Source organism: Gadus macrocephalus, chromosome 21 (assembly GCF_031168955.1).
Source record: "Gadus macrocephalus chromosome 21, ASM3116895v1".
Lineage (NCBI taxonomy): Eukaryota > Metazoa > Chordata > Actinopteri > Gadiformes > Gadidae > Gadus > Gadus macrocephalus.
In genome coordinates this window covers 12,972,571-12,988,698 of record NC_082402.1, presented here as the reverse complement: position 1 = coordinate 12,988,698, position 16,128 = coordinate 12,972,571, and the positions used below count along the sequence as shown (strand labels likewise).

Below are 16,128 nucleotides of genomic sequence, written 5' to 3'. Positions count from 1 at the left end.
CTCTCTCTCTCTCTCTCTCTCTCTCTCTCTCTCTCTCTCTCTCTCTCTCTCTCTCTCTCTCTCTCTCTCTCTCTCTCTCTCTACACCTTCCTATCTCTCTCTCTCTCTCTCTCTCTCTCTCTCTCTCTCTCTCTCTCTCTCTCTCTCTCTCTCTCTCTCTCTCTCTCTCTCTCTCTCTCTCTCTCTTCTCTCTCTATCTCTCTCTCCCTCCCTCCCTCGCTCGCTTTCAGCTCGGACAACCCTTCTTCTATTATTTGCTCTGAGCTTGTGTGTCTGTCCAGTCGGTCTCTCAGCGTGCGACGAGGAGAGAGGGAAGGAGGTAGTGGCGCGTGGATGATCTCCCAGTTTCATTATAATGATGCATCACTTAGTTCACGGACCACCGCGGGTATGCCATGAATCAACCACAAACACATTGACAATACACAACAATCCAAGAATAAGATCTGATCCACTTACGTAGGTAGCGCTGACAAATACAATATTGCCATTGCCAATATCTCATCAAATAGGTCAGTCTCAAGATGCATCCTTTAATGTAAGCCTCAGGGTCCCGGTGTGCACGGTTGGTCTAAGGAAAGAAAGACCAACCATGAATCAGAAAGAAACTACATAATTGTCTTGAGACATCTTCCTTTAGCCTACATAAACCCTCATACGACCTGTCGAGGCACGCTGACGGCGGGGCTACTGCCCACGCTTCCCCGGAAAGATCCTCCTGTCCTGGTTTTATGTGGGATTGTTATTGACAGGATGTTCTTGATCAAGCTGTGATCTTTCTCCTTGAACCTGTGCCCTGCATTCAGGCTATAACACTATCTCAACGTAGAGTTGAGATAGAGTTGAGGAAAGAAAACTGCAAATGTAGGGGGTATCACACACAAAATAAATCAGGCATAAGATTTAGGATTAATGTGAAGTTTCTGGGTTTTAAAAAAAAAAGAAGGAAAATATAATATCTGGCTATATGACACGGTCGATGTCATTTTGTGATCAATATCTATTCAATTACTTATAGCTGGGTCACAGAATACTTTTTCCTGACGCGATTGAAAGCTTGAACATGTTTGTCTTTACGGGTTGACAGCCCCTCAGGGTGCAGGCTGTATGAAGCTGTTTCGCTGAGAGCTCAGAGTGATCAATTGTTGGGATCGTCACCTTACTTACAAGGGACTGTTGAAATATGTAGGTCTACTGTTGTGATTCAGCAGTCCATCGTTGCGTCAAATTACATAAGTGTCAAACTAATATGAATGAATGAATGAATGAATGAATGAATGAACGAATGACCTGTTTACCGACCCTTATAAATACTTTTCCCACCTACTCCTCCCGTAGCTGCTGTAGACATACGACTTGACCGAGAGAGAAAGCAGAAAAGAGCTAAATTAAGTTTTCAAAAGTCTCAACGTTTCTCACGCCATTGGGTTTTGCAGTCACACACGGATTGAAAGGCAAAATGGGTTACACTAATCAATCAGGTAAAATACGCCCTGTTGGCCAGAATCGAGCCTAGAACGATCTAAGATATATATTTTCTAATGGAGAGGCTGGCGAAGTCAACCAGAACTAAACTTTTCACTCACTAAAGTCAGTTTCAACATTTTGTGCTGGAGGATTTAGAAGACGTTTGGGTAAACAAATGTGAATTAAACTGATTAAGCAACGTCTCCTTTTAAACCCTCATGTAAAATTAAAGTCTCATCTTGGAATTGCTTATAATACATTGATCAGCAACACATCCATTATAGAGGCCAACCCTATTATCGACCGATGAGTATAGGCTAGCGATTAGGGGTTACAGCGCATTCTGTACATACAGCCTCTACTACGCTAGGATTAAATTGTGGCTAGCGACGTTTCCTCCAGCAAATGTGTTGAGCAACAAACTGGAAGGAGAGGAATTTTCACTTGAGACATTTGAAGGGCATTCAAATACACAGAAAAGCAGTGACAGCACCATCTAGAGTCAGACTAAGGAAATTAAATTGATTAATTGGGCAGATGACAGCCATAGTCTCTACATCTGTGAAAATAATTCTGCATGTGTTTGAGGTGGAGTAGTTGCCTTCCAACATGGGAAAGAGGATTTTTGCATAAAGTATAGAGTACAGGGAACATCAGCACAATTTTAACCTTCCATGTCTAGGAGATCTTGAATTAGCCTAGCTTCATGTCAAGTACTTTAGGAGAAGGTTAATAGAAAAGTGTTCCCAACATGTCTTTTTCTAAGAGGAATTCTGCACACTGGACAAAATTGAGCACACAAACAAGGTAACTTAAACAAGCTTATTTTTTTTATTTTTTTAATGGATCTGCAAAATTGTTTGAATTTCCAAAGAGAACTTTTTGGACCTCCCGCCCACAGATAACAAAGTGGCAAAATAAAAAAAAGAAACTCTACAGCAAGGCTTCCAAACCAAAGAAATCTGCATGCAGGAAAACAAAAACCAAAGAAACAGAAGTAACCCAAAAAGGGAAGTGAAAACATACGCTGTAGAGAAAAAATAAAAAAAATAAACAGGACACATGACGTTCTCTTAGCTGGAGGAGAAATTCAAACGCTTCTGCCTCAGTTCTGCTTCACGAGGAAGGGATGGAACCAGAACAGATTAAATTGTAATTTCATTCGGTGGATGTGGCTCCGCCCACCACACAGCCCCGCCCCTGTCATCCATATAAGGCACAGGACAAAATAAACCCCACATACAAAAAGGAGCTCGCCACGTCTCTGTCACTTGGTAACAAATCTTAATATGACCAAATACGGTTAAACAACAGAAACCCCACTAGTGTACAAAATGTTAATAATACATTTGTAATTTTTTGTGTAATTTCATTTTTTTTTTTTATTTTATTTCTCGTTTTCCTTTGGATGAAAGTGAGTGTTCAGGAAACAAGAGGGGGGAGGGGAAGGGTCCATTCATGGGAGCTCAGGCAAAGGAAGGTTAAAAATGTGAGCTAATCTTTTCACACACTCATTATTGTACTTTTTTTGCAACCTTAAAAACAAATGACAAGAAACATGACATGACAGGACTTTTCATTGAGAATAAAAGTGATCTGAGAGCAGTGGAGAGTGAAACAATGGGAAGGGACGAGGGACAGATGGATTTACCGTCGTTTTTTCTTGAGACAGAGACACAGAGAGAGGGTGTGTGTGTGTGTGTGTGTGTGTGTGCGGTGTGTGTGTGTTGTGTGTAGGTGCGTGTGGATGCGTGTGTGAGTGTAAAATAGAACTCAAGAGATAGGTTTGCGAGTGAGAAGAGTTAGAAGAGATAGCGGTTAGAAAAAGAGAAAGAGGGGATGTACATATAGGCGTGTGTGTTAGTGTGTGTAGATGGGTGGGTGAGTGGGTACGTGCGACGTGTGCGTGCTGTGTGTAAGTGGGACAGGTGAGCTGTTCAACTGCAGCACTTGCTCTTCCAGCCTGTGACTCCGCCCCCACTGCTGATGTCCACATTTTCACTGTTGGGCTCTTTTACAGGCGTCTGTCGAGAGATCAAACAGAGGCAGAACACGGCATTACTGAATGAGCATACCTCCTCCAGGGCGGGCAACAGTTAAACACTTTGAAAACTCCCCACACGTACCTTTCTGAGGATGTCTTCTGCTAACGTCAGGAAAGCCTTCTCAATGTTGATGTTGGCCTTGGCACTCGTCTCGAAAAACCTAATGCCGTGCTCCCGGGCGATCTGCAGAGACGGAGAGAGGGAGAATAAGACTAGGGAGGAGTGTCAGAGAAACACGCAACGCACACCAGTTGTTGTTCACACAACACACAGAAACACGCAACACACACAGAGTCCCCCTAGGAGGGGGAGTCTGTGTGTGTTGCGTGTTTCTGTGTGTAGTGTGAACAACAACTGGTCACCTCTAGGTACCTCCTAGCTTGGGATAGTTCTGAAACATGACTCTGGGCTTGACCTAGTCACGTGGGCTGCCTTCCGTTTCCGGCCGGCATGGCAGTTAAAATAAATGAATGACGAACCTCGGGGGAAGGACCGTCGTGAGGAAAAACAGCTGATTGTAATCGTCTTTTCACATGGACACACGTTTTGTGCCGTCTATGTGGCAGATTGTAGCGTTTGCTCCAACCATAGCAGTACGATTAAGTACTGAACTCTGATCCCATGCCAAACTGAATGCCCTGACCTATGACCTTCCCTCCACCCCGCCGGCTGTTTGGAGGCACTCCTTGAGAGGTAGGAGAAAAGTACAGTAGTATGTACTACTGTACAAACATACATTTTTGACTTGTTTGGCTTGACTACAGTCCTATTTTGTGAATTGAACCCAGATATAATAATTGATTGAATATATATAGTGCTTTTCTAGACACTCAAAGACGCTTTACAGTGAAGGGGGGGGACCTCACTCACCACCACCAGTGTGTAGCACCCACTTGGTTGATGCATGGCAGCCAATCTGCGCCAGAACGCTCACACCACACCAGCTTGAGGTGGAGAGTGAGGGAATTAATGAGTCAGCCAATTGTACAGGAGGATTAGGGGGCCAGATTGAATAAGCCTGGTTGGGCAGTTTTAGCCAGGACAGCGGGAAACCCCTACTCTTTGCGATAAGTTCCCTGTGATCTTTAATGACCTCAGTGAGTCAGGACCTCGGTTTTACGTCTCCTCCGAAGGACGGCGCCTTCCACAGCACAGTGTTTGCACTGGGGCAACGGGATTGATGTTAAGGCCAGAGGGGAAGAGTGCCAACTATTGGCCAACACCTGGTATTCCCAGGCGGTCTCCCATCCCAGTACTAACCAGGCCCGACCCTGCTTAGCTTCCGAGATCAGACGAGATCGGGCGTGTTCATGGTGGTAAGCTATTCCAACAGAGTTAAGTTGGGTATGTTTATATTTCGATTAACTTATTGTCATGATATCATATTTGATACTGGCCATTGTTGAATTGAATATATAACCTTGGGTACTTCTACCCCAGCCTGCATTCCTCCAGTTGATCGGGTCACCCTGAACAAAGCAGGAGCAGGACACTGGAGTGGTAGTGGGAAAGGGATATAGAAAGCCTGCATGGCCAGCAGACAGCACCAGCTTACCTGCTCTCCCTTGGCCTTTGGTACCACCCTCTTGTCCTCCATGTCACACTTGTTGCCTAGCAGCATTCTCTCCACGTCCTCGTTCGCGTGCTGAAGAGAGAAGGAAAGAACATGGCCGGTAAGCATGGCACACAATTAGTCTACATCAAGGGTTGACATCTTTCCTTAACAGGAGGGTTAGAGAAGCCAGTAGTCTGCATGCGTGTCATGGCCCTGTGTCTGAGAACAGGAGACGGGAGGTGGCTTGGATCAGTCAGGTTCTGTGCAAAATGTCTGTTGACATGCGTTTTATGTGTGTACGAAAAAAACACATAGATCGGAAAATGATGATGCTTTTAAAATCTACTGGAAAACAAACAAATTGTTACAATTAGGGGAACTTTTAAAAAAGGATTTAGAATCAAAGGATCCCTTCTCGGCAGTATGAAGTGGAATAAATAGTTTTGGTTTCAAGGAAACATGGCCTGGTTACTTTTCCTTGAGCTCTATGAAAGACTGTTTGCCAAAAGAAAATGCTTCTGGCAGGCATTCCATAAGAGTCCCAACTCAGGCCATCTCAGCAATGCTTAACACAAAACACATGGAGTTCAGGCTTTGAAAGAGTCCTCCAACAGACCCGTCACCATATGCAGACCGTCCATTAGCATTAGATTAGGGTGTACTGCTCCCCTTATGTATTAGAACAGATACAATGGAGGTGTCGGGACCAAAAACGTGGACAAAAGGTGGCTTGTACACTAAACACAGATGGATAACCAGCTGTGTCATCGGTGAGATATTAACAAACCAACAGGAGAGGCTGCTTACGTTCAATAGTGAAAATGTGTCAAGTAAATCATTTGGAGAAGAAACAACCCTGTTCTGCTTTTCTGTTCCTGAGAATCCAGTCAGTTTTTTTGTTAAGGTAAACGGAAACCTATGAGGTTGAGGCCAACTTCAATGAGGAAAATAATTTGAAATGCCAGTGGAGGAAGAGAGGGACAAGATAACCCTTCATTATATGTTGCTGTATTATAATTCCATGTCAGACAGAAAGTGCTAATCCAAGAAATGCAGTTTATTTCAAAGAGCAAGTCAGTAAATGCAACATCTCTATGTCCTGATGACCTTAAGAGACAAACTAGCTTTAGGCCCAATCCCATTTCTACCCCTTCCCCTTACCCATCCCCCTTGTTTTGAAGGGGTAAGGGGTAGAAATGGGACTGGGCCTCGGGCCCAATCCCATTTCTACCCCTTACCCCTACAAAACAAGGGGGAGGGGTAAGGGGTAGAAATGGGATTCGGCCTTACTCTTCACAACACTGTCTATGTATCTCACATCTCAAATCCAATTTAGCCTGTGGCTGTGCTCAAGAGACGGCACATCTATCGGAGCCATCAGAAGGAGCAATTACTGTGAGATTATGCGAAAATAGTGTCGTTAGAAAATGAAGGCATGCACTAAAGATCAAGTAGAAAAAATGGAAAGCTATATTCCCAACTCAAACCTATAGACCTAGCATTGATCTGCACTACAGATTAAGGCTGGGACAACGCGTCGACTTAATCGATGACGTCGACGCATAAATTACGTCGACGTGAAAAACGCGCGTTGATTTGAAAAACCCAAAACAAAGATGGCGGTGCCGGAGCGTAGTAGCAACGCGATTGGCTCCTCAGACTTTCATAAGTGCAAGGCGCCACGCACTCATTCCTCTAAAGTATGGGAATTCTTTAATGTAAAGGGAAACGATTCCGTGATATGTCGTCTTTGCAAAATGGAGATGACTTTCCATTTTAGCACCACGGCAATTCACCAGCACCTGAAGAGGCGTCACCCGGTAGCAGCTGCAGATGACTGAGCACCGTAGAATTCTAAGAATGCATTACTTTGCACTATTATTTTGGAATTTAAAGGCAATAAACATGTATTTCAATGTTAAGGAATTCATGTTTTTTTCATTCAGATATGTAAATCAACATGTATAAATTGCTATTAGTCAATTAATGGGGAGATAATCGAAACGGACTGAAAAAATGAATCGTTAGATTAATCGATGCATCGAAAAAATAATCGCTAGATTAATCGTTTAAAAAATAATCGTTTATCCCAGCCCTACTACAGATGGAATCCAAGTTATACACTATACACTATTATACACTAGTTTCTTGAAGAAGGCACCGTCATACAGACCCAGGAAAACAGTATGATAAGACTGATTGACTGAATGTATTCTGTGTCATTGATGCATGACTCTTTCCCCAAAAAAGGAAAAAAGGTAAACTTGGAAAAAATTGAGAAGGACATGGGCAGTGTAATTGAGTTTCTTATTTCCTATTAAGGTATATGTGGCCTTTATGCATGACAATTCTAAGAAGAACACCATACATGTTTATTAGTTGAGCTTTAATGTCACAAGATGAAGGATGAAGACAAATGACATAAACGGCAGAGATGCAAGTGCATCTATGGGTGCCAGCAGCTTTATTTCAGTTTGTTCATTTGCGTCATTACTTACTGCCCTCTAGTGGCTGGTTTGGCAGGAATATTAAATATACTTCCTCGATCTCCATGGGGAAAATGTGTGTGCGTGTGTGGGGCTTCCTCACCTCATCGATATTGCGCAGCCATTTGCTGATGTTTTCGAAGCTCTTGGCGTTGGTGATGTCGTAGACCAGCATGATGCCCATGGCTCCTCTGTAGTAGGAGGTGGTGATGGTGTGGAACCGCTCCTGGCCGGCTGTGTCCCTGCAGAGACAGACAGACACTCAGCGGGCAACCCTCAAGATGCATTACAGTAAGTTCCAGCACATTCTGTACCCTAGTTGTACTAAAGGTCCATTCTGTGCTCACTGAGGTTTGTATTTCACCATATATATATATATATATATATATTAGAGCCCGACCGATATAGGATTTTTAAGGCCGATACCGATACGAATATTTTGTGATAAAAAAATCCGATATGCCGATATATCGGCCGATATATATAAAAAAAAAAAATCCAGAAACGCGCAACAAAACAAACAGATTTCCCTAACATTGGTTATTTGTAGTTATCCTTTAAATCCTTTTCACTCTCAACTAACACGTAACAACAGCAAAACTGGACATGGTACTCATGAATTAAGTCATGCTTATCGACTTTAGAGAATTGATGGGGATGTTCTTTTAATTGTTATTCAAGCAATGTATGTCTTGTGACAGTTGCCAACTTACCATGAACACACTTGCACACATGAGCTGTGTTGGAAATCATTCCCTATTCACTCCCTCACTATTCCCTATATAGTGTTTATGATATAGTGCACTATATAGGGAACGAACAAACGAGAATTCGGACACTACGCTGAACATTTCTAAGCGTCATTTGCGTCAGTAAATGCGCCGGGTATTTGTGTGACGCAGACAGATGCTCCCACATCATGTAAACAAACCGGGAAATCCCGAGGAAAGCTGGAGCTTGTATTGATGTTGAATGCAACATTTCCTTGATCAAGTTTTTTTTATTAATTTTGAATATTACATTTTCTATGTTAACTCCCAATTAAATTGTTGACATCTCTAAACGAAAGCCGGAGACACCATCATTAAATGTATTAGTTTTCGCGGTTATTCAGCTTCTTCTTCTACAACGGAAGAACACTACCGCATTGCATTGTGGTCTACGGAGTAACAAGTAGGGAACATCGTATGTACACTCAAATTTTAGTGCATGAAATTAACCACTGAGAATTCGAACACCACTGCAAAATGGCGAGCACCCTATAGTGCACTATATCCGTGATAGGGAATGATTTCGAACACAGCTATGAACAACACCGATGATCTCCGTCATTCACTCTGCCTGAATCAGCGGGTTTGGGGCGTTAGAGCGCCCTCTGGTGGACAAACTTTTTTTTTTTTTAATATTCATTTATCGGCCATTATAATGCCGATACCGAATAGTTTGAAAAATGCCTAATATCGGCCGATAATATCGGCCTGCCGATATATCGGTCGGGCTCTAATATATATATATATATATATATATATATATATATATATATATATATATATATATATATATATATATATATATATATATATATATATAACTGTCAGCAGCAGGCAGCCCCCCCTTCCATTTCTATTGAATGATTAGCATGATAGACAAACTTATTTTTTTGTGACCTTGCTCAAATGAGGTATTTATAACCAATGACGTGCAAGCAGTCAACGTTAAGAAGTCACATGATCAGGGAGAGCCAGGTCTGTGATAGTTAACATGTTAGCTTACGCTATCAGTTGAAATTAACATGAACGTTGCTGCCATTGCAGGTTCCAGCCTACTAATGTCTACAGCAAAAGATAATTCATAAAAATGTGGAAATGTCACGCCCAGATTGACATTTCTACTGGCAGCCAGACCACATTCTGCGGCAGCGTTACCGTGCCTCTAATATATGGAAGAAATGCAGATGCAAATAATTATAAACGTTTGAGATTAATTTCTCAAATGAAAATCAAAAAGTACTCCCAGTATATTTTTTGCTAAACAATGCTTCAAGATCCATGGATTCCAACTTGCTCTAGCACCGTTTCCCAAAATGCATCTCTGCTTGCACAGGCCACAACCCCCACTAACAACTGACCACCATTATACGTCATTGGGCCCAACTTGATGTCAGGGTTGAAATCAGTCTGCAGCAGACAAATGCTTAATAGATTTTCTGGTGTTTAAGGGCAAAAGAAAAGGGAAACTAGCAACCGCTACAGCTATAAGGTTAATGTCAGCTCAACGTAGCCTTCCCCTTTTTTAGACTTCATTCCCAAGTACACCTCAGAGTTATTATGTTACATACAGTCATAAGGGTAGCATGTGAGACGTGGTATGTTTCTGCAGAAAATGGCTATCTAATCTTCCGACTGTGCGTGTGATAAAGAATTGCCTCAATTTGAAAGCCTCAGCTGTCACAACATTACACACATTAGCCACGGTGCTATTGCTTTGTAGTGAAATGGGACTCAAGCCATTATGATAAAACAATAATTTCCTTCCCTTTGTTAAGGCCAACGATAATAAACGGATCAACACTGGATGGCAGAGCAGCTTACACCCAACCACGCACAATGGCATGATCCGCAAACAAGCAACGCCTCAAAATGATCCACTCACCATATCTGTAGTTTGATCTTTTTTCCTTGCAATTCAACGGTTTTGATCTTGAAATCGATACCTGAAATACACAAGAGAACAAACTTTAATGCAGGCACCATACAACATCCATACTTTAGACAGCCACAGCCCCTCATGGATTACAAGTGATAGAGGAATGATAGCCCCAAACACGACTTTAGGGGATCACAGTAACCTAAATCAGGGGATGGGAGAGGAACAGAGAAGGAAAAAGCGGACCAGGAATGGAGCGCTAGGCATGGTAGGTAGAGAACATGTCAGAGAGGCAGACGGCACAGGGCCATGGAGCGGACGCCACTATACAAAATGAGTGACAAGCAGAGACAATAAGGTTATCTCTTGTTCATTCTGCTGCGTCATCCTCAGGCCCTCAGCCTGTTATTAGACAGAGCGGCTGAACGCAACCAAATGGTTACTGGTTTGGTTAAACCCCAAACTAATCGGAAGTATTTATAGCGGACTACACCACGTATTCTATTCCGCATAGAATTGTATTCCGAACCGATTGAGGCGTATATATATGATACTTTTCTATTCCGATTGAGCTGTTCTTCCACATCTATGCGAATCAGATGTGTCCGCATGTAAACGCGGAGTTACATGCACACTCACTGACGGCCGCGTCGCCGTGCTGTGCCTGTGCCGCCGTGCGCGCTGCCACCCCCCCCCCGCGCACCACACATTGGTCCTTGGTCTGTGGGAAACACTGCACATACTATATAGGTTGTTCCTTGTGGTTTGGAATGCTTCACAATTAACATTTACATAACTACGGTACGTACATAACTATTACAATTGTCTATTGGAAAAGTAGTTTGAAATGCAATAGTATTTCATAATTGGATTTCACACAATGCATACAACACAAGGGTCCTCCTCAACCCCTTGAGGGCAGAGCCGCCTCTTAAGGTGGGTTTCACAGCGCTGTCTCAGGCAGCGTGGCAGCTCAGGAAGAACAAGACACGTCGTTTCATTGGGGTTTTGAGTTTGTTCTGTGATTACCATTGTTGTTGTTCCACAAAATCATTGTTGAAGATATTTTCATTATTTTAAAACGAGTACAAAATCAGGGTCTCAAGATAACTTTTCAGCTGTCGGCTGAATAAATGAAACCATCAAGCAGCCGTACAGCATAGTTGAGTTAAGTTATTTTAATAACGGGTTACTAAAAGAGCAAGCAAAACTGAATCACTGACCTTTAAAGGGTTGTGTTGTTTAAGTATTAAGGTTCGGTAAGCACTACTAGATGGGATGGACGGATCAACTACTTACAGTGCGCAGTCATAGCTTCTGGAATATTTCATAGGTCATTGGATATTCAACAGATATTTGTGATGCATGATAAAGCGGTCTAAAGCAGGGAGCGTAAAAGACAATCAGCCGTGAAGGTCCCGATGGGTCTCGCGGTGTTAACTGACACGGTGCCTAAATAACAGCACTAAACAAGGCCAACAAAAAGGGGCAGTCTGCACATTTTCATCAGAGTCGGTCATCTAATTATTATAAACAGTGATACTTTATATTAGCTTTCTTACACTTAATTACATACACAGCCAGTTACAATGAAGACTACCGGTAAACCTCAGTGTGAATTAGGTCTGGAAACAATTTAAAAAATGCTAAAAACCTTCATCATCTTCGGTGATTAAATGAGACCCCTTGTTGATGCAGTCACTTTTCGCAGAGTACTGAGCCGTCAGCTTGGCTAGTTGAGCCAGAAGTTAAGGCAGCTCTTATGTCAGAAACAGCTGTGCTCTAGGTTGGGCAAGCCCATAGAATAATGAGGGAACAGCCTGCCAAAGTGTGACTCACTGACCTCTGCAAACATACCCCAGAGAGAGGGAGGGAGAAAAAGAACGCTAGCAAGATGGGGGTTTGTGACAGGAAAAATGATCTACATAAGACAAGGGGCAGGCATGGAGAAGAGATGCATACCTGAAAATCACATAAAACGAAATACACAACTGCATGCATTGATAGATTCAGTTTCAGATACAGATAAAGGGCATCAAGTTTGATTGTCGATTTTGGTGGAAGAATGTAATGATCATTCACTGTGGTTTCTCGGGAATGCATTTGCCACATGCATTTACTTTGTACCATTTATTTTGTACATTAGTCCATTTATATCACAATATAAATCTAAAATGTGATATCTATATTGGTTAGACTTTAAAAAAGTGAACTTATTTACTCCTTACAAAGACTGAAGGCAAACCAGTGGTGGAGACAAATTATCTAGGGGCATACTTCAGGCAAAAACTAAAAGGTTGTATTCAGTGCACAGATGTTTATCTAAACAGCTTTTTCCAAATGTACGATACAGAGCACTTTAGATGTACCAAATTATACTGTAGCATGAAATTGTGCATTTCCATTACAAATTCACTCATTGGGTCGAGAGCTTGGGGACCATCTCCCCATCTAAAGCACACTAGTCCTTGGCTGAAAAACAAGTTCAGAAGACCTCACAACAGTTTGTTGGCAAAAGGGGTCTTTGAGTTGACCATAGCAGTAGATTGCTTCATAAGTTTTGTTTTGAGTTTGGTTTGATGGTTCAGCCTGGATAGTCTGCTTTTAATGTTGCGTGTTAGGAGTTTAGCCTTTTTTCATACCCCGGTTAGGGGTGTCATATTCATGTAGAAATGGAGTAATCTCCTCACCCTCTCTGCATCGGATTCCTGATCTGATTCCAAAAGCTTACAGAACGAATCACACAGCCGTAGTCAATTAACAACTTCCTAAGCGTCGCAGATTCTATCATTTAAATGGAGGCCGGCGGCAAGTATTCAATGGATTATTTTAGCCATACACGACTCCTATAGAAATTAATGCATTTGGTGACATCGCAAGTTACCGCCCAACCATTCTCGAACAAACAATCCTGAAATGCATTTGCCAAAATGTAATTTATGCCAGATTCATAGATTTCAAATTGAGTAATATCTTATTTGCAATGTTGATCTATTATACATAAAAACACACATCAAGGTGCCATCAATTATATACTCCAGTAAGCAAATTACTTGGGCATTATTTTAGTCCAAGCATTGCTTTGGTGAAACTCAAAACATTCTGTAAACAATTACACTATGTGGGGACACATCATTTGGATTCAAGGGTTGCAAGCAGATTGTCCAAAGATTAATTAAACTAAAACTTTGAAAATCTGACGATTACCTATAAAGAGAATTTCTCTTGTTTTGAAAAAGAAAAAAATCCTGGTAGCAGAAAATATAAATGTTTGGGTTACATCGAAGAACAAATTCTTTCTAAAGTAATAATTCCACTTTGCCACAGAAATGTGGCAATCATCAGTTTCCGACAAAGCTACATTTCTTGACTTGAATGGCAGGGAGAGAAAGAGCTCTAGTGTGAGTGACCGAGAGAGACCAAGGGGATTTGGAAAGTGGACAGGGAGGGAGGTGCGGTGCGGTGTATGATGAGAAATGGTGTGTGTGTTTGTGTGGGGGGGGGGTTCCGGTGGTATTTTAAGAAGCAGCTGTGCATCTCTGTCTCTAAAGGTATGAGTGCTGTGTCAGAAAGGGTCTACACAGGCTGTGAATGCACACACAGACACAGACCCATAAATTCAATAAGACTCTTTGTATGTCGAACAATCTAATAGCATTACTTTCATTTCCTCTATCTGCTTTCAATACCAAGCCTATTGATATAAATATATATAGCTTGGAATACCAATTCGATTTTGCTTTGGCATTGTGAGACCCTATGAAATAAAGACAGCTTTTGTTTAAACTGACCAGCTCCACGATAATTGCCAATTGAAACATGTTGTATTGAAACAGATTTGAATGCACTTGATGATGACGATAGTAACATGGTATGGTTGCATCAGTTATACATCAGGCTACTATTGGTCATCCACACTACAGTACTTCATCCATGATCCACTCCGGTGCTAATCTTAACTTTTAACACTAACAATTGTAAGAGCCAATATCTCTACAGAAAACAGAGCGCAAATGTACGTGCACTTGCAGCCAACGCAAGAACAATGCATCTGCAACATACTATGACAAGCATGTAGCATTTGCCTGTGGTTTGGCAGTTTGATGAGATGGATACAAATGAAGTCTGAACTGGCATCTCTAGTTTATTCTATTGGGGTTTTCCTTGTTGTCATGCAATTGTCAACTACACAATGCTACCGAATAAATATTGTCGCAGAGTATATTAAAACTAAATAGAAAATGAGGTTACAATGACATTCCATCGCAATTGAATTCACCTGATTGTTCAAAACACATGACAAAAGGTGAAATTGTACTATATAGCTCAAGAATAATTGGTTATCAAAGCTCTGGTAACACCAGAACTAATCACAATTTAAAAGGACGACTCTAGTGAGCGCTATGTTGACTGCTTCAATAGAAGAAAGTAGCCCATGACGCCACTGCATCAATCTTTTATGATATTATTTGACACACCGGCTCCTTCAGCATATCGCAAAGTTATGCAATTTCAACGTACACGGCATTAGATAGAAAGTATGCAGTATACATATGGAAGAATCTAACACGAATTAACTTGGGCAGCTCAACATATAAATAAAACCTATGCATCGGCCTTTGACTAGCCGAGGTTAGCTAGCTGATCTAAAATAACACCACCTACCAGAGTGGATCGACCTGACAGCGGTGACACTGCTGTCAATGCCCTCACAGATACCCTTAATGCTCTTCCATGCTCAGTAACGTTAAGTCACCGCTCAGTATTGTTGAGAATCCGCTCAGTAGCGTTCAGAATCCGCTCAGTAGCGTTCTGAAACCGATCAATATCGTTCAGTTACCGCTCAGTAGCGTTCGGTAACGGCTCAATTCCGTTCAGTAACCGTTCAGTATCGTTCAGAACCGTTCAGTATCGTTCAGAACCGTTCAGTATCGTTCAGAACCGTTCAGTATCTTTCAGAACCGTTCAGTATGGTTAGACCTGACATCGGGGTTCCCCGCCGGGGAGGGCTCCATTGGCAGCATTAGCAGGCCTCAACGAGTACACGTTAGCTGGTGCTGGCCGACAGCGGTACGACCAGCCAGCCCAATGCTGTACTTCACACCAACAGAAAACAATGGTCCCAGTTAAATCAGTACAGCGTACCACCCAAGAGCACATTCAGGGGCGAGGCAGAGCAGCACACTTGCGACACCAACGTTACCTATGGTGGAAATGAAGGTGGTGTTGACCAACGTTACCTATGGTGGAGATGAAGGTGGTGTTGAAGGCGTCGTCAGAGAAGCGGAACAGCACACACGTCTTCCCCACGCCCGAGTCTCCGATCAGCAGCAGCTTGAACAGCAGGTCGTACGTCTTCTTCGCCATCGGTAGACGATGTGTTGACCGGATCAAACACGGGGAACGATGTCACACGTTGATGCGGGGTCTCGCGCCAGCTCCTCCTCAGCTAGCTCACTGCGCGCTCGCTCCGTGTCACTTGACTGTGCGATTCAGAGGAGTTGATTAGCCAAGGGAGCTAGTCGGCTAAATACCACCCAAATGTGTCAGAACAGGATCCAGAGAGTGGCGTTTATTTCCGATGTCCGACTCTTTCCCCTACGGTATTAGAACAGAAAGCAAAAAAAAGTATCTCTTCCCGAGTGATTCCTCTTTTCCACTCTTTCTTTCTCCCACACAGTCGGGACAAAATGGCCTCTCTACCCCGACTCCCTCTTTCTTCAAACTAATAGCAAGCTAATTCAAATTCTTGGCACACCCCGACATTCCAGTCCTTGTCGCAACCTCGACCGAAACGAATAAGAAAAATTCCCGGGCTAAAAGTGTGTCAAAGTAAAGAGCCTTTCACGTTAACTTGTCTTGCTGAAGATTACAAGCCCAAATAGACGACCGCCGTCGCCTTCGAATGAGAGCCACCACGGCGACACCC

At 42.6% G+C, this 16,128-nt stretch overlaps 2 protein-coding genes and 1 pseudogene across 2 annotated transcripts in view; all 3 read right to left on the bottom strand.

The window, feature by feature from the left end:
* The window catches only part of gareml (GRB2 associated, regulator of MAPK1-like), an 18,566-nt gene extending 18,417 nt beyond the window's left edge, over positions 1 to 149 (bottom strand). Inside the window, exon 1 of the mRNA XM_060041591.1 lies at positions 1 to 149. This exon is cut by the window's left edge and continues 362 nt beyond it. The gene's annotated coding sequence lies outside the window, so the exon portion shown is untranslated.
* Positions 150 to 2,275: 2,126 nt separating this feature from the next.
* Positions 2,276 to 16,128, bottom strand: rab10 (RAB10, member RAS oncogene family). The gene is made up of 6 exons (XM_060041595.1): positions 15,440 to 16,128; positions 10,206 to 10,266; positions 7,657 to 7,795; positions 5,068 to 5,157; positions 3,594 to 3,695; positions 2,276 to 3,491 (listed from the first exon to the last, which is right to left on the bottom strand). Exons 1-6 carry the CDS (start codon positions 15,564 to 15,566, stop codon positions 3,405 to 3,407), a joined length of 606 nt encoding a protein of 201 aa, XP_059897578.1. The 5' UTR covers positions 15,567 to 16,128; the 3' UTR covers positions 2,276 to 3,404.
* LOC132450480 (5S ribosomal RNA) lies at positions 4,724 to 4,842 on the bottom strand (annotated as a pseudogene).

What these genes read in the sequence shown, in the direction of transcription:
- rab10 (XM_060041595.1), bottom strand. Translation starts at nt 15,566, where the DNA reads ATGGCGAAGAAGACGTACGACCTGCTGTTCAAGCTGCTGCTGATCGGA. An exon ending in GGCTGCGCAATATCGATGAG is followed by an intron (nt 5,158 to 7,656) that starts GTGAGGAAGCCC and finishes TTCTCTCTTCAG; the next exon opens with CACGCGAACGAGGACGTGGA. An exon ending in CAAAGGCCAAGGGAGAGCAG is followed by an intron (nt 3,696 to 5,067) that starts GTAAGCTGGTGC and finishes CCGTCTCTGCAG; the next exon opens with ATCGCCCGGGAGCACGGCAT.